This window comes from Aedes aegypti, chromosome 1, assembly GCF_002204515.2.
Source record: "Aedes aegypti strain LVP_AGWG chromosome 1, AaegL5.0 Primary Assembly, whole genome shotgun sequence".
Classification (NCBI taxonomy): Eukaryota; Metazoa; Arthropoda; class Insecta; order Diptera; family Culicidae; genus Aedes; species Aedes aegypti.
Window position 1 is genome coordinate 291,742,319 of NC_035107.1, and position 27,400 is coordinate 291,769,718.

Consider the following 27,400-nt stretch of genomic DNA (forward strand, 5'->3'; position numbering starts at 1 on the left):
CTAATTGAACATACTTATAAAAGTTTTGACAGCGGAATCGTTTTAGGCGATGCCATTTTTAGTGAGAACCGCATTTTCCTTGCTCATATCGCTTGCAGAACCTATGTGAGACATGAATCTTCGGTAGTGTCATCCTTAACCATTGAAATCATTGTTTCGCAAACTTGACAAATTTACGCATAAAATTAACGCAATTTTTGCAAAAATCTCAATTTTAATAGCTCATTAATATAAGAAGGAGAAGCAACATTCATGCTTTGGAAATGTTTCATCAATAAATGATGATACCAACTTTTTACGAGATGAGTCATTCCGATCAATGTTACCCCGCTGATCAATGATACCCCGGATTACGGTATGTCCATTGCTTATGCTTGTGCTTAATTTTACAATATTGTTGAACATGTTTTTGGCGGATGAAGAATTCAATCAACGTGATATGGATTTCTTCCCAGACGTTGACAACGAGAGCATCCTGCTGCCAATTTTTGGAGAAAATGAAGCTTTGCAATTTATATGTGATACACCTGCAAGTCTAGGTCTAAATCATATTAACCACGTTAAAAATCAGCAAATGTTAATAACAGACATTTTTGAATAACGAATAATGATGAAGGTTTCTGTGTGGTAGAATCATTGACTCCCTTATGGAAAAACGATTTCTTTCATACAACAATTGAGTTCACTTTATTCGAAGTTCATGATTATCGCTCAGCAAATTATGAGAATATAAGACAGAAAATCAATCAAAAAAGCTGGCAAAATGTGCTAAGAAACGAATAAAATGTTGAACCTGCTGTTAAAATGTGTTACAAATTTTATACGAAATAATACACGACGATATACTCTTTATTAAAAAAGATGGAATCATAACTCAAAGTACCCTAAATGGTTCAGTAGAGAAATAAAAAAAAGAATCTTATCAAAAAACACATAAAACCGCATTTGAAGAGAATAATGAATGAACTAAGCGTGAATTAAAATCATGTCCTATTTTTTTTTTTTTTATTATTTTAAAACTAAAATCAAATCTGACAACTTTCTATCAGAAATGCACCCTGATGATAAAATTGGTGTGATGCCTGAAGAAAAAATAAACATTTTATATAACCTATGTGCGCTCAATTTTAGAATACTGTAGCATAGTTTGGTCATCATTTTCATTAACCCATGAAAATAGTACTGAATCAGTTTAACAACAATTTCTGTTGTTTGCACTTCGAAAATTAGGCCTCTACCATCTTATGAAGCACGATACATGCTCATGAGTACTCAAACATTGAAGAAACGTCGTGAATTTGCAATGGTCTGGTTCGTAAATGAAATAGTTTCGCATCGCATTGGCTCGATGACACTTTTGTCAAAATTACATATTTTGCTCCTTCAAGACAACTGCGAAATGACAACATGAAATATATAAGTAAATAAATTTGAAATAGTGCTACTATAGGCACATGTGTTCTTGAAGTGGCACAAGCGATAATAAATACAAATATTTGAGTTTTTGTAGTTTTCATATATTTCCACAAAACCAAGATAAGAACATTTCAAAATATGTAAAACTAATGCCGCGTTTTTTATAAAAATATTTGTTTTTAGATATAAATCGACCCTATACAAGACAAGTAGATTGATGGGATGGCTACATGGGTTTATAGACTTTTTAAACTATGATAAAAAGCGTATGACAAGTAATAAAGTTTGATATCCACCTTTTGACGTTCAGTTTGCAGGACTTTCTCGCAAACCATTTAACTATTAGAAAAGGGCATATAGAACATAGTCACTACATACTAAAGTTTAGTTACTCTAATATCAGGTTCCCAATGAATGATGAATAATAATTACCTATAACCTATATGGAAATGTAAGAATGGTTCAATCTCACCATCGGTGAATTAATTCGAGTTTTTTTTTTACTTTACAACCAACTAATGATACCCCTCCCTCAGAAACTATGTGTAGCCACATTGAATACCGTAAAATGGGGTGTTAAGGACTCATGGGGTTTTGAGGGATTGAACTTCTCCATCAAACATCTGCAATGCTTGATTTGTTCGGAGGATTGCGAGCTGCCCTATATTTAATAGGATGTCTTTTAAAATAAAATATTGTGGATTTAAGCTATTGAAAACCTTTTAAATGAATTTTGTTCAAATTTTATTGGCTGAATACATTTAAGTACAAAACTGTGAAACAATAATAAGAAAAATATGTGAGCAACTTAGAAGATAAGTATATTTAAGGTGAAGATAAATCGAAGCCAAGCTTCAAATTTTAAAGAGCACGGATCTGGAGAACTAAACATCCGTTTAAGCTGAAAACCTAATCGATTGGTCACTAGCTGGTGGTGACCAATCGATTAGGTTTTCAGCTCAAACGGATGTTTGGTTCTCCAGATCCGTGCTCTTGAAAATTTGAACTTTGGCTTCGATTCATCTTCACCTTAATTGAGATCATAATGCAGACAGAAACTTCTAAAATGTTATCTAGATTTCAATTTTTATTATTTTCTTTAGAAAAAGTCTCTTATTGAAAATAAGTGGGGTGTTAAGGGATTATCCTTTGTACTTTTTCCAAGTTATTTAAGTCGATTTATGTCATTATATATTAAAATATAGTTTTGGTTTGTTCCGTGAAGTAAAACTACATCAAAAAGTAAAGGGGTCTATTTTGATTGTTACTGAATATTGCCAAAAATGTCTAATCTCGATAATCGGTAAAACTGGTAGGAAAGCCTCGATAACAACGTATTAAAGTGAATGTGGGATTTTTCTTGATACTACTTTCAAAACTCGTTGGATCACGCTGGTAAAATGTTTGGAAATAGGAATGTTTTTTTTTTATTTGGATATGGTTTTGAAGCCATTGATCCTTTTAGTGATAATCATATGAAGTGGTGAAAAATAATAACATTTTGTCATTTCTGAGCTCTTTTTGAGAAACTTTCCAGTCTCGTCGGGCACTAAGCGCATTGTGTTATAGAGTGTGCATTAGATTTCCACTCCGTTCTGGAACACTTTTCAGTGTTTTTTCGACCATACCACTGGATGTTGCATGCAAATACGTGGTTTAGGGTAGCGTTTCATTTTATTAAATTTGCCATTTCCTCTATTAAAACTAATAGCTTGTTGAAATTATCATTATTTGATAGGTTATTAACGAAGTTGTTCTGCATTGGTTTTAGGATTCGTAAACTACAAATATATAGGTTATGATCCTGTTGCATATAAGTATAAAAATCATTTCAAGACAATTTCACGATGTATTTTTTTTATCTTTATTAACGAGATTTTTAGATCTGGGCTAGTTCATCTCGGGACCAACGGCTTTACTTCCCTTCCGAAGGAAGTCGTCACTACTGAAATTTTTGAGTGACTATCTCAGGGATGGGATTCGATCCCAGGTCCTCGGCGTGAGAGGCGTGTTTTCTAACCCCTACACCAGGTCCGTCCCCACGATTTATAGATAGTTCCCAAATAGAATGATGACTATGAAAGATAAAGCAGTAAAATTAAACCGGTTTGCGTTTAAACGAGTTCCAAGTTCAATAATATTGATGTTATCTGATTAAAGTACATAACGCATGAAATTTAATGAAAGCAAAGCAAGTTATTGATAAAAAAGATTATTTTTTGTTGTTGATAAATATGGTTTTATTTACGAAGCTCAAATTCCTTAACACTCCATTTTGCATTTCTATCAAAAATCACACATTTTCAATATTATCTCAAAAATCTGTCATAGGATCCTCATCCTTGTATTTGGCTTTTGATATACACGACAAGAGAATGGTAGGACTGTCCTTTGTTCAATTATTGACATACTAGAAGTTGCTTGAAATTCGAGTTGATTCTTTTTCATCCCTTAACACCCCATTTAACGGTACTCACGAGAAAACTGCTTTGTGGGAAATCAGCAGTACTGCAGTCGTTTGCAAGTTTTAATCAAAAGCCAAGTTTAATTGATGCTTTTTGTACATCAAAGGAAATCATATCAGTCCTTACAAAATCGAGTGAAAATGAAGTTGAAGTCGGCTTATGGCGATTTGAACAGATTTATTGAGAGCTTGACCCAAGAGCACCATGCAAAGTATTCGCCTCTTGATAAACCTGGCAAAATCCAAGCTCACTACGCTGGACGATGAAAGTGACTACTTTCGTCAAATGGAGTGGGCAATGGTGGTAGCAGGCATAAAACTACCTTCCTAAAATTCCACCTACCAAAGGCTGTTCGACTGCTATCGAATCATTATGCTCCTTCAGTTTAGCATTTGGGTTGATCGGCTCTACGTGGCCTACACCGAGTGGAACTCTCCTGGAGAGCTAATTGGAGTAGTCGCCTTCTGCTTGGCGTTGGTGATGATCCTTCTGATGTTAATTATTTATGAATGGCATAACTGAAAAATAAATGCGTGTAAAATGATCAATCATGTTTATTACAAACAAAAAGAATTAAAAAACATATTAACCTTCAATTTAACATTTTATTGGTACATATTATCAGAGTGTTCGAATATTTGTGCAGTTCTTCTTATTTTTCTTCTTCTTGGCATTTACGTCGTCACTGGTACAGAGCCTGCTTTTCAGCGTAGTGTTCTAATCAGCACTTCCACAGTTATTAACTGAGAGCTTTCTTTGCCAAAGTTGCCATTTTCGCATTCGTATATGGTGTGGCAGGTATGATAGAGCAATTCTCGAAAACTTATTCATACAGACTCAAGTCAAAAAAGTATACAAACTTACTTTATCGATCCTATGTGTTAAGCAGGCGGAATTCTACACGTACCGCTCTGTACCAACTCAACTTTTCACTTTTAGAACGTTTAATTTCCGGATTTACAAAACGACGAAAGTAAGATTTTCAACTTTCGCAACCTAACCACTACTTTCGCCGACCCGCTGTATGGAGAGACAAAGTGACTTAACCACGAATCAAAACAAAACACTACTTGAGCCGATTTTACACTGATAGAAAAACGTCGAAAGTAACTTGATGAAACGGCTTATCATTTTGTATAATTTTGTTTTGGGAAATAATAGAAACTACGTAGTTTTTGAACGCGAGCTGATTGTATGCAAAATTTAAGTGGTGTACACTGCGAAAAAATGTTAAAAAGGTGATTCATTTTAAAACAGTTTTAGAAGACAGGTTATGATTCTTCTGAATTAATTTTCTCAAAACCGTATGAAAGTTACTTACGTCGATTTGAAAAAGTAATCGAGAATTCTCGCTGAAACCAGGCCGCCATCGGCACCCATCGTTAGAATTCCAATTTTATGTCACTGATCGCTAGTTTTCGATAAAACTTAAGGGTGGTCCTTTCTGTTTTCTCAAATTGGTGGACCCCTCGTACGCCAGCTAGCTGAACAGTTTGCGAAAAAGCCCATTTTTTGATAAATCTTGGGTATTTCGTCACGTGATATGTCTCATATTTCGCTTGGAACACATAGCAAACTTAGTGGCATCGTATAGAGAAAGGATATAGCTTTCATTTGAAGTCGAAAAAAAATTGGCGGCCATTTTGAATTTGGCCGCCATCTTGAATTTTGAAAAATCGATTTTTCACCATTAGCGCACCGCTAGTATTGAATTCTGAGATCACCATCAGAAAGCTGAGGAAAAATTGCGTAAAATAGGCTACAGAAACTAGGTGAGCAATGGTATTTACCCTATCAAATGAACGATTTTCTAAATCATGTTCTACGATTTTGACGCATATGGCGAATGCAATCAATACAAAAATCTTTTTTGTACTACAAAGAAACAAGTTTTCAATCTTTGGTGTTTTATCGAGTCGAGTTAAGAATATGAATATTATTTTAAGTGAAAAAATCGGGCGGCCATCTTGGATTTTGACACCATCTTGGTTTTAAGTAGTAGAATGATTTTTCACCTTGTTGGCACTCAACATGTTGAACTTTAATGCTACCGTTACACTTATTATTCTTCTTGTTCTTTTTTTTTCCCTGACGTTACGTCACTACTGGGACAGAGCCAGCCTCTCAGCTTAACTAGCTTTAAAAACAAATTATCAAATATGATTTTTTAACGCTTGTTTGCTACCTGAATGATTCTTCTGCATATCTTCGAGTTGAAAAATAGCATTATTTCTTTCATTTATTTGGTCTAAACCATTGATAGAAATGAACAATCAGTTGAACAGCTGAGATAAGATAAGAAAAATAGAATTATTTTTTTAACGGAGACCTCATAATTCAACATGATGAGCACTGAGATGGTAAAACATCATTTAACTGCTAAAAACCAAGATGGCGTCGAAATCCAAGATGGCCGCCAGATTTTCCAACCTCAAAATAATATGCCTGCGTTTCGGCATTACGTCCACAATCTTTCAATTTCGCTATTTTTCACATGCATGTTGGATGGTAGTAAAAACGATACTTTATGGTTCAGAAAATTAAGCATGTTTTTTTGCTTCAAAATGTAAGATTTCCATTCTAAATTAATGCACTTTTGTCAATGATTTACGCTAAAACTACAGATATTACAACAAGAATTACTAATGTCCCGTTGCCCAATCTATAAACTTCATTCAATGAATGGTACAAAAATGTTTGTTTGATACAATGAATGTTTTTGGCTTGTTTTCATTTATTGAGTTTATTTATTCATTATTACTGAATTCAAAGATATGTCGTAGAATTATTCTGTTGTCAGAAAACGCATAATAAAAGAAAATTCCTGTGTAATAACCTGGATTTATAACTAATAAAGCTGAGTATCAGGCTCGGTTCCAGTAGGGACGTAACGTCAGGAAAATGAAGAATAATAAGAACAAGAGTATACGTAATCTTTTTTTTATTGGTGGTCACTAAATTCGACATGCTGAGTGCTATCAAGGTGACAAATTCATTCTTCTACTTAAAATCAAAATGGCGTCAAAATCCAAGATGGCCGCCCGATTTTTTCACTTAAAATAATATTCTTATTCTTTACTCGACTCGAATAAAACAACAAAGGTTGAAAACTTGTTTCTTTCTAGTACAAAAAAGGTTTTTGTATTGATTGCACTCGCCATATACGTTAAAATCGTATAACATGATTTAGAAAATCGTTCATTTGATAGGGTAAATACAATTGCTCACCTAGTTTCTGTAGCCTATCTTACGCAATTTTTCCTCAGCTTTCTGATGGTGATCTCAGAATTCAAAACTAGCGGTGGGCTAATGGTGAAAAAACGATTTTTCTATCAAAGTTCAAGATGGCGGCCAAATTCAAAATGGCCGCCAAAATTTTTTCGACTTCAAATGAAAGCTATATCCTTTCTCTATACAATGCCACTAAGTTTGCTGTGTGTTCCAAGCGAAATATGAGACATATCACGTGACGAAATACCCAAGATTTATCAAAAAATGGGCTTTTTCGCAAACTGTTCAGCTAACTGGCGTACGAGGGGTCCATCAATTTGAGAAAACAGAAAGGACGACCCTTAAGTTTTATCGAAAACTAGCGATCAGTGACATAAAATTGGAATTCTAACGATGGGTGCCGATGGCGGCCTGGTTTCAGCGAGAATTGCTCATGATACTTTTATGCCCAGGGAAGTCAAGAAAATTTCCATTACGAAAAAATCCTGGACTGATCGGGATTCGAACCCAGACACCTTCAGCAGTTTTTTGCTTTGTAACCACGGACTTTAACCACTCGGATAAGAAAGGTGCCGTCTGAATTTTGATTCACTACGGTGCCTACACCGCGAATGAAAGCTCCTGAGTTACCCTACAAAACTCCATATTTAGTCTTTTGACCTAGTTCGGTTGACAAAAATAAGTCAATTTGAAAAAAAAAACCTTTTTTTAATAAAAAAAAACATGTTTATTTTGAAGTTTAAATGACGTAAAGAAAACATGCCAAATTTCGCCCATTTTTACTAAAGCTGTAGCAATTTAATTGGTTTTGTATTCTTAATTTTCAAATAAATTCATTATTGGTTATTTTGTACCACTTCCCCCTTAAATGAAAATTTGAACTTTTACAAAACATCTTTTTTTATATAGGAAAACAACTCCTGTAAATTTCAGTTCGATTGGAGAACATCAATGCAACCTCTCTAGACAAGGGGTTTGCGGTACTCGCAAAATGGCTCAAGTTCAAACACCACACCAAAAAAAATTTTGTTTGAATTTTTTTTTAATGACATATTTGGATTACAACTCAAATGAAAGCCCATGAGTTGCCCTACAAAACGTCATATTTAGTTTTTTGACCTAGTTTGGTTGGTAAGAAAAAAGTAGATTTGAAAACCACTCATACTTTTTATGAAAAACTTTTTTTTCTCGCTTTTAAGTACTTTTAAAATTTATATACCATGCTTATCTTGAAGTTTAAATAACGTAGAGGAATCATGCCAAATTTCATCATAATATGTGCAGTTTTATATAGTGATATCAGTTTTTGTGATTTTGTATGTCCAGTTTCATAATCAAATTAGGGGTCATTTTGTCCCACTTCCCCCTGATATAAAAGTCTAAAATTTTGCAAAACATTTATATGCGAACAAGTCAGTTCCATCTGCAGTTTGGTCAAAATTAAGTTGAGCTCAGTTTTCAACCTATTTCCCAATACTCTTTAAGCTGCCCTTAATAGATAATAAGACTTTTTCGGAAAAAGTTGAAAAAAACAGCAAGTCAAATTATCCCATAATGAAAAGTAACCGCATATCAGTCCCACTAAAGTATTCCGCATCGTGTAACACGAAAATGAACAGTGTTTTGATCATCTTTACATTTTTCTCGCAAAGATATCATGGTGAAAAGCAAATTGTGGAAGTTTCATTAAGATTGAAACATGTTCCAATGCTCTTCCATTTTCTCAATGCCTGCTTTTTACAAATGGGACTGACTTGCGATTCACACAATCCTTGAAAATTTCAGTCTGATCGAAGATGTTGATGTTAACGTTAACGAGGTTTTATCAAATTAATTGATGTAACAGCAGGTTAATAATAGTAATTTACGGACCAAGTTGCAGAATAAGCATAAGCATAAGCATAAGCATAGATGACCGTACAATTCGTAGTTGCTACTCCGTGATTGACCAGAACAATCGAAGTTGCACAGGGAATTAATGAATGGGGCTTGGGATTAGCTTACCATTCTTCAATGTGCACAAATCGAGAGCTCAAATTTAAAAGTCAATAACGGCGCCGGCCACGTCCTTACGGTCATCGGGGAATGGAAGGAATGTTAGTGTGACTACCGTTGTTACTAGAGACCGAGATCACCTCTGCATCTCCACGGTTGTCATGGAGAGGATATTGGGTTAGTGGGATAAGGTAAAGATCTGGGAGTCACCAATGTTTGGTGATGCGAGCCATGATATAATCACGCCTAACCGGATTCGCGAAATAATTCTATAATCGCATTAAACGCCGAACAAGGGTTCGTCACTCGCCCACGCAAGAGCAAGCGACGCGATCAATAGATCAAACACTACTAGCGATCCGCGGCGCTTTTTCATTTCTCTGAGCGAACGACGCGCGACAAGTTTGATCCTGCCCCCATCGCCCGCCCCCGCAGGAGCAAGCGTCAAGGTCGAAGGATCAAACACTACTTACGAACCGATCACTTTTTCACCGCTTCACTACCGACGCGCGACATATTTGATCCTGCCCTCATCACCCGCCCCAGCAGGAGCAAGTGTCAAGGTCGAAGGATCAAACACTACTCTATTCAAAAGATGTTTTTATTAATGACGAAAACTGAAAATTACATGTATATATTTTAAATTATATGAAACAGGAATAATGCCGACACTTGTAGTGACGAACTATACATAGTTTGTTTGAAAATTACATATGAGTATTACTGTGCATTTTGTCTCGATATGGTACAAGTTTTAAAAAATACGTCAACATTCACAATGTCGAACAATTCAAAAGATAATTTTTAATAACGTATAAAAGAGACAAATATATGTATATTGAAATTGTATAAGAAAAAAACATAATGCCGACACTTATAGTGACGAACCATACAAAGTTTGTTTTAAAATTACTTAAGTTACGCTTTCAAGAAAATATGTGTTATCACAAGAATGAAACGAACTCACCAGTTGGTAATCCATCCTCGACTGAACACAAAACTGATACTGACAGCAAAACTTCTTGGCGTCCCGAAAACAAACCGTCTTGCTTGTGCCTTCCAAATACCTACCCAGCAAGACGCTCCAAAACAGAAAAAAAAATCTTAGGAGCCGAAAACACGCGCGAAACCGTGAGCCAAATCTATCGGACGACGCAAAACCGAACTGTCCTGCTTGGGCTTCACGAAGCACTACCCAGCAAGACGCTTGCAAACAGGAAAAAAAAAATCTCCGGCGACGAAAACGTGAGCCAAATCTATCGGACGACGCAAAACTGAACTGTCCTGCTTGGGCTTCACGAAGCACTACCCAGCAAGACGCTTGAAAACAGGAAAAAAAAAAATCTCCGGCGACGAAAACATGCGCGAAACCGTGAGCCAAATTTATCGGACGACGCAAAACTGAACTGTCCTGCTTGGGCTTCACGAAGCACTACCCAGCAAGACGCTTGCAAAAAGGAAAAAAAAAAAAAAAAATCTCCGGCGACGAAAACATGCGCGAAACCGTGAGCCAAATCTATCGGACGACGCAAAACCGAACTGTCCTGCTTGGGCTTCACGAAGCACTACCCAGCAAGACGCTTGAAAACAGGAAAAAAAAAAATCTCCGGCGACGAAAACATGCGCGAAACCGTGAGCCAAATTTATCGGACGACGCAAAACTGAACTGTCCTGCTTGGGCTTCACGAAGCACTACCCAGCAAGACGCTTGCAAACAGGAAAAAAAAAAAAATCTCCGGCGACGAAAACATGCGCGAAACCGTGAGCCAAATCTATCGGACGACGCAAAACCGAACTGTCCTGCTTGGGCTTCACGAAGCACTACCCAGCAAGACGCTTGCAAACAGGAAAAAAAAAAAAATCTCCGGCGACGAAAACATGCGCGAAACCGTGAGCCAAATCTATCGGACGACGCAAAACCGAACTGTCCTGCTTGGGCTTCACGAAGCACTACCCAGCAAGACGCTTGAAAACAGGAAAAAAAAAAAAAAAAAAAATCTCCGGCGACGAAAACATGCGCGAAACCGTGAGCCAAATTTATCGGACGACGCAAAACTGAACTGTCCTGCTTGGGCTTCACGAAGCACTACCCAGCAAGACGCTTGCAAACAGGAAAAAAAAAAAATCTCCGGCGACGAAAACATGCGCGAAACCGTGAGCCAAATTTACGGACCAAGTTGCAGAATGATGATTTTTACAGCACGAGTCGTAAATTTATCCTAGAGGCTTGCCGAATTCCGATGGGCGCTGTAAAAATCGAGTTCTGCAACGAGTTACGTACAACATTTTTTTTTTGCAATTTCGTAGAAGACCACTTAAGGGTATCAGCAATTATATCGGAATGCATTCACCATAATTTAACAATTTCTGAAAAATGGTTGCGTAATGATTCATTACACAACTCAAAACAGTTGCGTACTGAGAAAGCGTTGCGTAATGAATCATTACAGCACTGGTTTCAGTTGCATAATGACTATTCCCGCACTGCATACTTCAGTGCAGGAAAATAGGCTGTTTCATGACAGAATGGCGTGATGGAAAACAGCCTATTACGATGAGAAATTACAAAAAATAAATAAACTCTTTATGTGGCGATACTGAGCAGGAACATCAAACAGCTGTATATCATTTTCATCAACTCATCAAATGCTTGCGCTGACATTTCGAACATCCCTCCACAGGTAATGCCTAGATTCTGCTGTGATCTTGTCATCATGACCAGTAAAGAAGCCCGGATTTCCAGGTATTGCTTCCGTGAGTTCGGCAGGTCGCACAATTGTATCGGCCAGTCCAGATTGTACAGTGCAAATCCAATTGCGATATTCTGTAAACACGAATCAAATTTTAATTATTATGAACAACCAACAGTGGTGTTATAGAACTACCGTGTCGTTTATGTTATCCGCCAAACGACAGAACCAATAGCACTCCAATAGAATTGCAGCCACATAACTCACTACGATGACGGTATTCATGGTGATGCCGATCAGTTTTACGTAGAATAACGCACAACCGATGAACACAATCTCCGTGTAAAATATCAGCAGAAAACTCACTTTGAGTAAATTTCTAACTGTTGCGACATGCTCTGTCAGTACAGAGTAACGCTCTGCAATAAGACTTATTTCATTTTTCAAAGCGCTCCAAAATAAGAGATTTTTCCGCATCTCTATATTTGTTGAAGATTCTTCGTAAATAGCGATAACGGCCACTTGTTGCTTTACACGCTCAAATATTCCATCACACTCCGATACAATATTCTCCAGTTCGGTAGAGAAACCCATGAACACCGTATTCATGATGGTCAAGATCGACGCATAAACTGACGAGAATATGAAATGATTGCTACAAATAAAAATATCGAAACCTAGCTTCGATCTTTTGCTCAACCTTCGCAGATTGTCCGGAACACTGTATTGGCGCTCTTCGTTGATTCCAAACGCATAAAGTATGATCTGATCAACTAGGTAAATCCACTCCAACACCATAAAGAATCGACGTATCAAGCGGTACGAGCGAACTCGACCTTCCGAGTGATGGTTATTAAGTCGATTTTTCAAACCATCTCGCACCTTCAGCAAATCCTTCAAATAAACTCTCATCAGCACTGCCCTAGAAAGGATCATCACCAACGCCAAGCAGAAGGCGACTACGCCAATTAGCTCTCCAGGAGAGTTCCACTCGGTGTAGGCCACGTAGACCCGATCAACCCAAATGCTAAACTGAAGGAGCATAATGATTCGATAGCAGTCGAACAGCCTTTGGTAGGTGGAATTTTGGGATGGTAGTTTTATGCCTGCTACCACCATTGCCCACTCCATTTGACGAAAGTAGTCACTTTCATCGTCCAGCGTAGTGAGTTTGGATTTTGCCAGGTTTATCAAGAGGCGAATACTTTGCATGGTGCTACTGGGTCAAGCTCTCAATAAATCTGTTCAAATCGGCTCATGGGGTAACTTCATTTTCACTCGATTTTGCAAAGACTGATATGAATTCCTTTGATGTACAAAAAGCATCAATTAAACTTGGCTTTTAATTAAAACTTGCAAACGACTGCAGTACTGCTGATTTCCCACAAAGCAGTTTTCTCGTGAGTACCGTAAAATGGGGTGTTAAGGGATGATGAAAAAAAAATCATCTCGAATTTTAAGCAACTTCTATGTCAATAATTGAACAAAGGACAGCCCTACAATTATCTCGTCGTGAATATCAAAAGCCAAATACAAGGATGAGGATCCTATGACAGATTTTTGAGATAATATTGAAAATGTGTGTTTTTTGACGGAAATGCAAAATGGAGTGTTAAGGAATTCGAGCTTCGTAAATAAAATCATATTTATCAACAACAAAAAATAATCTTTTTGATCAACAACTTAGATGCTTTCAATCAGTTCCATGCGTTACGTACTTTAATCAGATAACATCAATATTACTGAACTTGGAACTCGTTCAAACGCAAACCGTTTTATTTTTACTGCTTAATCTTTCATAGTCATCATCCTATTTGGGAACTATCAATACATCGTAAAATTGTCTTGAAATTATTTTATACTTATATGCAACAGGATCATAACCTATATATTTGTAGTTTACGAATCCTAGAACCAATGCAGAACAACTTCGTAAATAACCTATCATATAAGGATAATTTCAACAAGCTATTAGTTTTAATAGAGGAATGGCAAATTTAATAAAATAAAACGCTACACTAAACCACGTATTTGCATGCAACATCCAGTGGCATGGTCGAAAAAATACTGAAAAGTGTTCCAGAACGGAGTGGAAATCTAATGCACACTCTATAACACAATGCGCTTAGTGCCCGATGAGACAGGAAAGCTTCTCAGAAATGACAAAAATATTATTATTTTTCACCACTTCATATGATTATCACTAAAAGGATCAATGGCTTCAAAACCATATCCAAATAAAAAAAACATTCCTATTTCCAAACATTTCACCAGTGTGATCGAACGAGGTTTGAAAATAGTATCAAGAAAAATCCTACATTTACTTTAATACGTTGTTATCAAGCCTTTCCTACCAGTTTTACCGATTATCGAGATTAGACATTTTTGGCAATATTCAGTAACAATCAAAATAGACCCCTTCACTTTTTAATGTAGTTTTACTTCACGGAACAAACCAAAACTATATTGTAATATATAATGACATAAATCGACTTAAATAACTTGGAAAAAGTACAAAGGATAATCCCTTAACACCCCTCTTATTTTCAATAAGAGACTTTTTACAAAGAAAATATGTAATAAAAATTGTAATCTAAATAACATTTCAGAAGTTTCTATCTGCATTATGATCTCAATTAAATATACTTATCTTCTAAGTTGCTCACATATTTTTCTTATTATTATTTCACAGTTTTGTAGTTAAATGTATTCAGCATATAAAGTTTGAACAAAATTCATTTAAAAGGTTTTCAATACCTAAAATCCACAATATTTTATTTTAAAAGACATCCTCACAATCCTCCGAACAAATCAAGCATTGCAGATGTTTGATGGAGAAGTTCAATCCCTTAAAACCCCATGAGTCCTTAACACCCCATTTTACGGTATTCAATGTGGCTACACATAGTTTCTGAGAGAGGGGTATCATTAGTTGGTTGTAAAGTAAAAAAAAACTCGAATTAATTCACCGATGGTGAGACTGAACCATTCTTATATGTCCATATAGGTTATAGGTAATTATTATTCATCATTCATTAGGAACCTTGTATCAGAGAACTAAACTTTAGTATGTAGTGACTGTGTTCTATATGCTCTTTTTTAATAGTTAAATGGTTTGCGAGAAAGTCCTACAAACTGAACGCCAAAAGGTGGATATTGTAGTGTACATAACGAAGTCATTGAATCATTTTAAAATATTTAAAATGTTATTTGATTTATAGGTTGACGACTATTGGGATGTATTTGGCATCACAAAGTTATGTATTTGGCATCACAAACTTTATTACTTTTCATACGCTTTTTATCATAGTTTAAAGGGTCTATAAACCCATGTAGCGATCTCATCAATCTACTTGTCTTGTATAGGGTCGATGTATATCTTAAAACAAATATTCTTATAAAAAACGAAAAGTCATACGAGCGACATTAGTTTTACATAATTTGAAAGGTTCTTATCTTGGTTTTGTGGAAAAATATGAAAACTACAAAAACTCAAATATTTGTATTTATTATCGCTTGTGCGACTTTAAGAACACATGAGCCTATAGTAGCACTATTTCTAATTTATTTACTTGTATATTTCACAGGCTTCCGAATTCTCACTCACTCTCACGATAATGGATTTATCCCTCATAGCAATTTTCAGCGATCAGCTGCCTTGCGATTTTATCCGTCCACAAAACAAAGCGAAAATAGATAATTTCACATTTCCGCAGCTGTAAGAAGTTTTTTTTCTCTTTCTCCGATCTATGGAGAATTTTTCCCGTATCCATCGCCACGAGCAGCAGTTGCTTTTATGCACCAAATTAACCATTCCTTTCGTCAAGTTGGTGTGGTAGCATGGTTAGCGTGCACGCATCGCGGTTGTTTTTAGCAATGTTCTAGGTTCGAATCCCGTCGCCGGCACTAGTTTTTGTTTATCCACATAGTGATAATTCTCGGGAGCAGTTGGTGAGCGAAAATATGATGGAGTGAAAAACAAATTATCCACAGAGTGGAGTGATTTTCGGTTATCCTCCATCGTTGTCATGTTTTTCATTTCGCAGTTGTCTTGAAGGAGCAAAATATGTAATTTTGACAAAAGTGTCATTGAGTCAATGCGATGCGAAACTATTTCGTTTACGAATCAGACCATTGCAAATTCACGATGTTTCTTGAATGTTTGAGTATTCATGAGCATGTATCGTGCTTCATAAGATGGTAGAGGCCTAATTTTCGAAGTGCAAACAACAGAAATCGTTGTAAAACTGATTCTGTACTATTTTCATGGGTTAATGAAAATTATGACCAATCTCTATGCTACAGTATTCTAAAATTGAGCGCACATAGGTTATGTAAAATGTTTTTTTTTTCATTGCAACTTTCTTCAGGGATCACACCAATTTTATCATTTCTGATAGAAAGTTGTCAGATTTGATTTTAGTTTTAAAATAATATAAAACAAAATAGGTCATGATTTCAATTCACACTTAGTTCATTCATTATACTCTTCAAATGCGGTTTTATGTGCTTTTTTTGGTCGTTCTTCCAAAACAAGATGTAAAAACTTTCAAAACAAGATGGAATACAAAAACAGATGTAAAAACAAGATGATGATGATGATGATGATGATGATGATGATGATGATGATGATGATGATGATGATGATGATGATGATGATGATGATGATGATGATGATGATGATGATGATGATGATGATGATGATGATGATTGATGATGATGATGATGATGATGATGATGATGATGATGATGATGATGATGATGATGATGATGATGATGATGATGATGATGATGATGATTGATGATGATGATGATGATGATGATGATGATGATGATGATGATGATGATGATGATGATGATGATGATGATGATGATGATGATGATGATGATGATGATGATGATGATGATGATGATGATGATGATGATGATGATGATGATGATGATGATGATGATGATGATGATGATGATGATGATGATGATGATGATGATGATGATGATGATGATGATGATGATGATGATGATGATGATGATGATGATGATGATGATGATGATGATGATGATGATGATGATGATGATGATGATGATGATGATGATGATGATTGATGATGATGATGATGATGATGATGATGATGATGATGATGATGATGATGATGATGATGATGATGATGATGATGATGATGATGATGATGATGATGATGATGATGATGATGATGATGATGATGATGATGATGATGATGATGATGATGATGATGATGATGATGATGATGATGATGATGATGATGATGATGATGATGATGATGATGATGATGATGATGATGATGATGATGATGATGATGATGATGATGATGATGATGATGATGATGATGATGATGATGATGATGATGATGATGATGATGATGATGATGATGATGATGATGATGATGATGATGATGATGATGATGATGATGATGATGATGATGATGATGATGATGATGATGATGATGATGATGATGATGATGATGATGATGATGATGATGATGATGATGATGATGATGATGATGATGATGATGATGATGATGATGATGATGATGATGATGATGATGATGATGATGATGATGATGATGATGATGATGATGATGATGATGATGATGATGATGATGATGATGATGATGATGATGATGATGATGATGATGATGATGATGATGATGATGATGATGATGATGATGATGATGATGATGATCGGCTGGTGGTCGAATCGGCCGAAAGTTGTGTGGCTCCAAATTTCGGATACTACACGAAGCTTTCAATATTCTGTATTACATTTTTCCCTTCTTTAACCAAGTTTGTCTTCATCAAGTGTTGTGTAGGGGGCAGAGCTACTTGGGCACTTCCATGATTCACTTTGGCATCGGGGGTTTTTCTCGACCGAATTGTCTGAAAGTTTGCAAAGAGTACGACATATATTGTGGCCGGACAAATATAAGCTCCTTAGCTTTCAAAAAATCCCACAGCCGTAGTGAATCAAAAGTGCCAAGTATAGGATCCGGCTCCCTACTTTTATCAAATTATTCTATCTAATAATCACTGAAAGCCTGTTTGTGAATATTTCCGTCATACATAAACCTACTTTCAATCAAAGTGTTTTTCGTGAAATGTGATGTGACAACAATTCTTGACAACCACTGCTGATACCTTAATAAAAACTTCACTTTTTTAATGTTTCTAAAATTGTTTTTCCAAGATTTTGTGTCAGTTTGGTTAGGTTAAAACATAAGGATGTACACACAATCTAAATTGCGTTTGACAAATTGTTGTCACTGTCACTGTCTGTAATTGTTGTTATGGCAGCGTCCATTACGTAACGCTAAAATTGAAAATTTTCGACCGCCTCTCCCCCCCCCCATCCATAACGCATATTGTATGAAAAATTTCAAATTTTTGTATGGGCCGTAACGCTTGAGCCTACTCCCCCCTCCCCCTAGAGTGTTACGTAATTTGTGGATGGCCGAACAGCCTCGCAAAATGTCGAATTCAAGGAAAAGAAATCAGTGTAACAATTTTAAGGATGCAGAAGAAATCATTAATTATATATGATATATTGTGCTTGAATCTGCTCATTTCAAATCACACATTATGCCAAACGAATGTATGCCAAACACGGAACAATCATTAAGACTTATTTTTGCCGAAAATTCACGCTTTCCAATGTCTAAAACATTCAATTAGAAATGTTACCTATTTGTTCAGTTATTGTCGGACACTATAATAATAACAGACTAACAAGAAATTATTGCCGTGTGTGAGTTAACTGTGAAAAAACGAGACAATGAGTCAAAAAGAACCAACTCATCCATGATATTTTGACTGCTGAGTTGCGTGATTAACAACTCACGCATAAAAACATCTCAAGCGTGAGTTATGAGAAATTGCGTTTTTCACAACACTGGTCATGAACAGGATCCAGCTTCCTTTATTTTTATTTTAAATATTGACTTATTTGATAAAAACCAAATAGCGATCGCAACTCAGCCTGCGAGTTGCGAACTTGTTTGCATATACCTATGTCTAAAAAATAGTACTCATTAGAGAGTTAAAACATTTAAAATTGTGCGTGCAAATAAATTGTAACATAACAAAATGAAATGTTAATATTTGCACGCCAAATTTTGTTATTCACCTATATACGTATATGATTCTGCTCTTATTCGATTGAGGGCGAAGTAGGCTGTCATTGAAATTTGTACGTTTCGTTGATGATTGTTGCTAATTCATCTCACCATTTCGAATCAAAGAAAATCAGTTGGTTTTGCACTAACACAGCTGAAAAAGTATCAGCATACGTTATGCATGTTAGCGCGTATAGTGATACTTTTTCAAGTCAATATAAACTATCAATTCTGAGTTTTATCACTTTGAAAAGCAATCTGAAAAGTCATCATTGTTGCCAAAACGAATGACGAAATCATTGCAACGTTTATTTAATCTGTTCATTGTATAACATTTTATTTTTAGTTCGCTCTACGCCATTTAGTGTGCAGCTGTTGCTTACTCTTGATTCGGATTGACATTGTTTTTAATCCATCTTCAAGAGAAATTTGTTTTGGTTGAAAAATTAAAATTTGTGGAATACGAAACGAATAATGGATCGGTAGGAAAACAAACTAAATAGTATTAAACTTTTTTGTCACAAACATTAATAAATGCATCATTACATTACAGATCATTTGGTAGTGAAGAGTTCCTTGAAGAAGAACGGCTAGAGGATGATCCCCTGGAAGGCACCTCTGAAAGAAAAAAAAAAGAAATCAACTATACACCTAAGCAATTATGCCTGATGTGAACCAAACCCTGAATGATTCAGTTGATTATGGTCAGAAGATCTTCGAGGGAGAAACAGCTTTGAATGATGCCAACAAGCCCTCGGATGCTGGAGCGACCGAGAACTATGTATTTTCCTTCAAAGGGACATTTTTCCGAAGCCAGCTTCGTCCCGGCCAAATGTCTTCTAGAGATATCTTCAGCGATTCCGTGGATGATGTATTGTAAGTTCGGTCAATCTATCTTTTATATCTATCAACTGCTCCACAAACGTCTCGCAAAATTGGAGAGATTTCATAATGATGTTTCCTGAGAAACTGCTTCATCAACCCAAAAACTACTTCGATCAGGATGAAAAACGGGCAATACGGAGGAAGAAATCATCCCAATAGAGCGTAGGTATCGTATTAAATTCGGATCGCAATGGATTCTTGCGGCATCCATAATCCAAACGGAATGAAATCCTGGATATTGTTGAACATGCGGATTTGTCATAGCAAATTTCCTGCAGCAATCGAAGAATTTCGTCCTATTGAAAGTTCCCTCTGTCCAGCAACTTTCAACAATGCCATTTAGCCCCAAAAAACAAAGAAAGGATACCCGAGGTTTTCTACAGAATTCTCCTCGGTAAATATTTTTCTGTCCAGCAACGCCGTATACTTTGTTTCGAAGCATTTCTCGATTGTCGAAAGCTACCTAGCCGAGGAACACAAGATTGTATAAATCCCACTGAACAGATTAAAATTCTTTCACAAAACGGATAATTTCATCATCCCAAATCTGGATTGCTCGACGCTCGATGGACTTCCATGAAAACTCTGCCTCACGAAGAATCATCCAGATTGATGATACGCTGATGGTTTGATGGCAGTTGCAGTTGGGCTACAGATTTAGTGCAACGAACGAAAGTTGACTGTAGGGCAAGTGTACCATTAGTGGTGCACCTAAGGGAAAACAGCTAAAACACGGTGTTAAGATCATGAAATATATGATTTTAACGTATCATTCGATAGATCTCAAATCCTTCTATCATTCAAATGTATAAAAATCACGATTCATTTGAAATTTCCCTGCAAAAAGCCTTGCACCAATAATAGGAACACTGTTCCTTTAGTGGAGGTATATTTTAAGGATGGTTCCTTTAGTGGCGCAAACCATTGATTTCTTATGGGACCCTCCACTATGGGTACTGATGCACCACTATAGGTGCAAAGGAGCAAAAAAATTAAGCAAAATAATTGTTTTAAATAGTTTTACGGTTAAATTTCATGAATATTATTCGATTACTTGTATCATTTTCGCATCGTACATAATACAAAAATATCACATAATCATTTATTAGCGCGAAACATGCCAAAACACACTACCTCCACTATTGGAGCTACCTCCACTAAGGGAGCGTTTGCCCTAGCTGTAAATAAAACCCTGTCGTAAAGAAACAGAAGTGCCTAGGGTAGAAGCACCGGTTTTGGCCGTACGCCAGTTGTAGCCATAGTGGATTATACGCCTTTTCACATAGGCAATTAGCATGAAACCTTTTGTGTTCAGTAGATCACATTCACATGATAGAGCTACATTCATTTACTCGACCGAATTAAGTAAAAAAATCATCCATTTTAATTTGGCCAAGAAATCATTGTGATTGGCTAATCTATAAACCGAAGGTAAATCTCTGGTCGAAGCTGGTGGTAGTATATTGACCAACAAGTTTTTCAAAGCGAAAAAAATGTTCCCAGCTTCGATATTTCACATGCAAAATATGGATTGAAAGCTTGCATTTGACATATTTGTAGTATGAATACGGCTTCCCATATAATTTTTATTGACATTCGCTCTTAGGCTGGCCAAAACCGGTGCTTTTACCTTACCAGGAGTAAGAAACATATACCTAAATTGTCATTACCGTAATCCGGGGTAACATTGATCAGCGGGGTAAAATTGATCGCAATGACCCTCTTCGTAAAAAGCTCGAATCACCATTTATTGATGAAATATTTTCAATGCATGAATGGTCATTCTCTTTCTTCTATTAATGAGCTAATAAACAATAATATTTTTGCGAAAATTAAGTTGTGTTCATGCGTAAATTTGTCAACTTTTGGAAACAATGATTTTTATGATTATACATAACACCATCAAACAATCATGTCTCACATGAGTTCTGATAACGATATGAGCAAAAGAAAAGCGGTTGCTACTAAAAATGACATCGCCGAAAACGATTCCGTTGTCAAAACTTTCATAAATATGTTCAAAATAGCATAATTCACAAATTACTATAAAGCGTGCAAAATTTCCTTAGGAAATTGCCTACCTTTAGGCGTATTCCACAATCCAAGGTGTTTTTAATTTTAAAATAACTCAAAAAGTAAATGACTTGTAAGAGTTTGGCCTTCATATTCGGCTTCAGGAACCATGATTTTAGTAAGTAATGATCTTTTCAATATTACCGAACGATGTTTTCATGGGTGATCAATGTTACCCCATATCAGCTAAATAAAAAAATCACTTAAAACATTTTATTGAACATGCTTCAAACTTTCAGAAAACAAAATACAGTACATAGACACGAGCAATTGGTGCCAGTACTTGTTTTAAAAATATAAAATTAACAACACATGCATTTTCAAATCAAATGTTTAAGAAACATTAAAAAAAAAATGATCAATGTAACCCCGGATTACGGTATTCAATTATGTGGATGAACATTGGACAAGAACGATGAATGGACAAATATGAAAGAGAGTCACCGAAAATATTAAGAAAGGGACGGACCCATTTATTGGACCCACGAGAGCGATCGCTTCCTGAAAGCATAAAGAAGAATTGACGTGGTCGGTCGAGTCTATGATTTTATAGTTCTACTCAGGTTAGATCGTGTGGACGAAAAGGTTTTATTTGTCATTTTTACCTCTTGCGGCATTGCTCATTGAAACAGTTTTCCAATCCATAACAAATGGTTATGGATCTGGGCTTTCCTTAGCATAATGGTGAAGTCCGTGGCTACAACCTGGGCATAGCGTATAATTGTGTCTGCCTCATGATATACGAATGCTAGAATGGCAACTTTGGCAAAGAAAGTTCTCAATGAATAACTGTTGAAATGCTTTTATAATAAGCAAGTTTTATTCCAGTTGAAACGTAATGCTCAGAAAACATTGTTTGGAAAATAATTATCACGGGTTGACAATAGAAGTAAACAGAAAAATAAATCACTATTTTTGAAAGTTCGTGGGTTCAATAGAAATTATTGCCCCCATGAAGATCAATGAAACTGGAATCAAGCGAAATCAACTTCAACGTAAGTATATAAAGCCACACTCAACGGAGTGCATTGTTTTTAGCGTGTAATCTAATTGCCTTATGAATTCAGTCAGAGTCATATCCAAAGCCATTATTTTAACACTGCGTCAAGCAAACGGCGGAGATGCTTCCGAGAAACCTTCACCCTGCTGATCCATTCTATAGGCACCATCGGTCTCAGCATTCTCGTTCGCTTGATCGAACAGTCGGCAGAGGACCACACGAAAGCAGATGAGCTCTCTCAGCAGCGCGCCGACTAAACTGCCGTGCAAAAGTTTCGGGTCACCCTAATTAAAACATACAAGTGTATTGTTCATATCTCTGAGATTACACGTCTAATTGAAACACTATATGGCTCATCCGAAAGGCAATTTTGTAAATCCTACTTCATAGGTGTTTGAAACAAACAAAAGTTCTTAATGCATCGTCAGCATGACATGAGCATTAGCATGAGCATAGTAGTTGCTACTCCGAGATTGACCGGAACAATCTACACGGTTAAAAATTTATATGCTAAATAGCGTAAAAGTCATACTAAAATCATATTTGGTCTATTCACTCCTGTCAATGAATTTTCATGAAATATGCCTCGCAAGTATAAACGACTTTTATAGCAGCGTATGCATATTTCGCTAATAATAGTCCAATGTATTATGAAAGTTAATTCTATAAATTGCTTAAAACTATTAATTATTTTAGTTTTCGTTAAAAAAATAAAAAAAAAACAATTATCGTTCATATTTAGAGAAAATTGTATTTAAAAAAAGGGGTAAGGGATGAGTTTTTCGCCAACTGCTTACTTTTGTCATTCATTTAGAACTGCAACGAAAATGTGCAGATAAACTGCGGATTGGATACCGGACGCTCTTCGCTTGATTGTCGCCATGAGTGCTACGCCGGGAATATTTCCCACAGTATCCTGACTCCCGGGTCCAAATTCGACATCGACGGGGTTCTTGTGTAATCCATTGGGTTCCAACATTCCGTTCCCTGCGAATCTATGGGCCAGCTTTGTTTTTGCAGCACGCAGAAATCAATATTCTTTTCATCCAACTTTTTTTTCCTTACAACGACGCTTGTCGTCTTGCACTGCGATGAATTCCCGGATCATATTCCTCCTCGTGTGGTTCACTGTAATAAATAAATAAATCGGTGATGTTATCGTTGATTTGGAACAAATTCCGGTCTACCTTTTACCGAAAAGCAGTATAGTATTACAAAATCGCCCGCCTCTTGCTGATCAGGTAGAAATCTAGCAAATTTCCTGCTGTCCTCGTCTGCTCCAAAGAAATTTCCTGAAACATATATAATATCATAGTTAATTGAGCTCAATACTATTTATTGTTTGAATTACCTCTTAACACAACTCCATCAGTACGGTATTTGGCTTCACTACAGATCAACAACTTTCAGCGAACGTGTCGTTGCTTGCTGCCTGGAAATTTCAATCAATTTCGACAAGTCCAAAGATTGGAAACCACAACACTTATGCACATGAGGAAATAAACACCTAATATTCATTTCAATGTATAACATATATTCATCTAGTGCATATTTGATAAGCATAGCAAATGATAAAAATGAAAAATGTCAATGAAATATTAAACATTAAGCTATTCAGTATTTTTGATTTTTACCGTGTAAGTTGCACAGAGTTTTAATGAAACGGCGCCGACTACGTTCTTACGGTCATCGGTGGAAGGGGAGACAACGGTTGTTACCAGAGACTGAGTATACCTCTGCATCTCCACAGTTGTCCTGGAAAGGATAATAGGTTAGTGGAATAAGGCAGAGATCTGGGCGTCACCAATGTTTGGTGATGCGATCCATGATAATATCACGCCTAACCGGATTCGCGATATAATTCTCTAATCGCATTGTACGCCGAACGAGTGTGCATCACTCGCCCACGCAAGACGACGCGATCAATAGATCAAACACTACTAATGATCCATGGCTCCTTTTCGCTCCTTTTTCACGATTTCAACCCTGTCACCTGTACTGGGGGTTTTCCTGTAAGGAATCTATAATCATCCAACGGTGGTAGAGTGTTGTGTTCTAAATGTTCAAGTTGAAATCGTCACATAAGTCATAGAAAATAGCGGCTCTTTAATCGTCATAAGTTTCACCCCATCCAATACCATGTGAGTTCATATCACCCAGTATTAAAACTGAAGATGATAGCATGGAGACTGCATTCCAAAGATGACGGCGGTTTATTGAAACTCTTGGAGGAATATGAACAGAAACTACGCAAAGATCTTTACCCTTTACGTTTATTTGGAAAACAACGATTTCTATGCCTAGATGAGTCGAGATTCTGTAGAATGAATGGCACTTTTTGATCCCTAAAAACACACCCCCGTAATTATCATCTCGATCCAGGCGAATAATGTTGAAATCGTAGAAGTTAACTCCATCTTCAGAAGAAAGCCATGTTTCACAAAGTGCAAATATATCACAATCGGAATTGTGAAGCAAAAACTGAAATGTGTCTAATTCCGGTTTAAGACTATGACAGTTCATGAGAGTTTATGAATCAGCCATCGAAAGATATGATCGAAACAAGGAGGGGCCATAAAATGATTAATTCCCTGAGATACTCTTCTATTGCGGGGAGAAAAAGGTCGAGTATGCCACTAAATGAGCCTAAAACTCCGAGAGCATCACATATGGGATCCACAAGAGCCGTTAAAGTTATCAGATAACCGTATGTTAGTTAAAATTATATTTTACAAAAGTTCTGAAATACTTGCGCATCAATAAGACCAAGTTAACGGTTTTTCAACAGTTGATAATTTTTGTATCGCATAAAATACAGCGTGACGAAGTAATGGCTACGCATTTCAGGGCATACTCGGATCATTTTAATCTAATCTAATCTAATCTAAGTGCTTGCACAGCCAATAATGAAAAGCATCCTGGAAACACCAGAATTTCTTCTAGTGTTTTCTTGTCAGCATTAATATTTGCAGCATATCGAAAATATGATACAAGTATTAAAATGGCCAGGCCCACTGTGCAGACTTGGGTTTGAAGATAATTGCGAAATTCACGGTGATCAAATTATCCACGAATGAATAACGTGATAGACGAAAATTTTTCAATTTAAGGAAAGAAGAAACGGGGACAACCGTACCAACCGTTTCATTCAGGGAGAGATAGATCAAATCGTTGGAAGTGGGGTTGCTAAGAAAGTTAATGCACACTCCATTGTTGAGATCGGTTTCCTGGGATGGGACAAAGATATTTCTTTCTTATGTCCTGGCATTATAGCCTCGGCTAAAGCGCCGTTACTCGCTCTCTGAAACGAAAAAACAAATTGTCCCTCTCCCATTATATAGAAATTTACTATAGTAAGCCAAGACCATCGATCATCAACTTAAAACCATTATCACTGGTCTTCTACTAAATTAAATGGAAATGGTAAATGGAAAGCTCTCACCGAACACTTTGAAGTGTCTGAACAGGAATTGAATGTCCGCTAGGGGTACACTGCCCATAAATGCATAACAGTCCCACGTGAGTTTTCGTCAAGTTTTAGTTAATTACGGGAAACGTCATTAAATTACATGCACTTTCATGTTATTATACGAAAATAATACGTTTGTTGTAGAAATGTTAAAAACAACATCGAACTTGGTCTGTCCCACGTTACTAATAAACGCATGTCAGTCTCGCGACTTGAGTGATAAGGAATTGAGACAAATTATGTTGATAAGGAAGTCAAGTAAGGGAAACATACTTATCCACAATTGTTGCCGTAGCCCAGAGGGTTCAGAAAAAATCTCCGACACACTTTGACGGAAGAACCGTTCGATTCAGCCAGATGAAATACAAAAGCTATTGGATGTTTTTGGATCGTCTTCCTCGTACTAGTAGCGATGCCATTTTTGAACATCCACTCGTTCCACGCTTTGGCGAATATAGTTTACTCACGTGAATCCTATGCCCAGAGCATCCTGTTAAGACGAATACGGTCTTCATTCGAGATTTTAAGCCAACAGTTCATTATACACCTACAATCGACAAGCTTTACTTGGTGCGTTAAACGGCGCTTCTTGGTGTTGTATTTATCTCGCTTTCAATTATTGTTTTGTTCTCTTGCGTTTTTTGGCGAATTCATCAACGGCCGTATAACTTCCGTCTAAGTCCATTTCATCAGTTCATCAGCTTACTCAATGCTACGTCTTCGGTGGAAACTGAAATCTGCCGGTTCCGCCAGCATTGCCGTCTCAGCCGTCCTGATCGTCGAAGCCAGCGAAGTTGCCTTCAGCGCCCGTGTCATTGTACAACGGGTCGCCATCGACAAAATTCCTGCACTGATCCTTGCAACTATCAGAAGTACCATAACTTTTCAAATAATCGAGGGCAGACAATTTCGCGACTTTCAATGCGAACACTAAACCACAGACAAACAGACGTCACACTCTCATCATTGTCCATCGACCACCTTTTTACCGGTCGATTCAAAAATATTGAAGGTGGCTAATCCGCCACCTG

The 27,400-nt window shown here is 36.5% G+C and overlaps 1 protein-coding gene and 1 long non-coding RNA gene across 3 annotated transcripts; both read right to left on the reverse strand.

Annotated features, from left to right (window-relative positions):
• Positions 1-11,612: 11,612 nt before the first annotated feature.
• LOC23687401 lies at positions 11,613-14,573 on the reverse strand. Of its 2 annotated transcripts, XM_021838160.1 has the most exons (3): positions 12,498-14,571; positions 11,993-12,429; positions 11,613-11,931 (listed from the first exon to the last, which is right to left on the reverse strand). In XM_021838160.1, the coding sequence occupies exons 1-3, from the start codon at positions 12,550-12,552 to the stop codon at positions 11,692-11,694; spliced, it is 732 nt and encodes a 243-aa protein (XP_021693852.1). In that variant the 5' UTR covers positions 12,553-14,571; the 3' UTR covers positions 11,613-11,691. The 2 variants fall into 2 exon arrangements, with proteins under 2 accessions (XP_021693852.1, XP_011492993.1); XM_011494691.2 differs by having other exon boundaries at positions 11,993-14,573.
• Positions 14,574-23,631: 9,058 nt separating this feature from the next.
• On the reverse strand, positions 23,632-24,425 carry LOC110674688. The gene is made up of 3 exons (XR_002499099.1): positions 24,252-24,425; positions 24,088-24,192; positions 23,632-24,028 (listed from the first exon to the last, which is right to left on the reverse strand). It is a non-coding gene; the product is annotated as an uncharacterized LOC110674688 (long non-coding RNA).
• Positions 24,426-27,400: the final 2,975 nt, after the last annotated feature.

Bases quoted from the DNA above. Each gene is read 5' to 3' on its own strand.
- LOC23687401 (XM_011494691.2), bottom strand. From the start codon at position 13,009: ATGCAAAGTATTCGCCTCTTGATAAACCTGGCAAAATCCAAACTCACT. The intron at 11,932-11,992 runs GTAGTTCTATAA...TCGTGTTTACAG, and splicing joins CGGATAACATAAACGACACG to AATATCGCAATTGGATTTGC.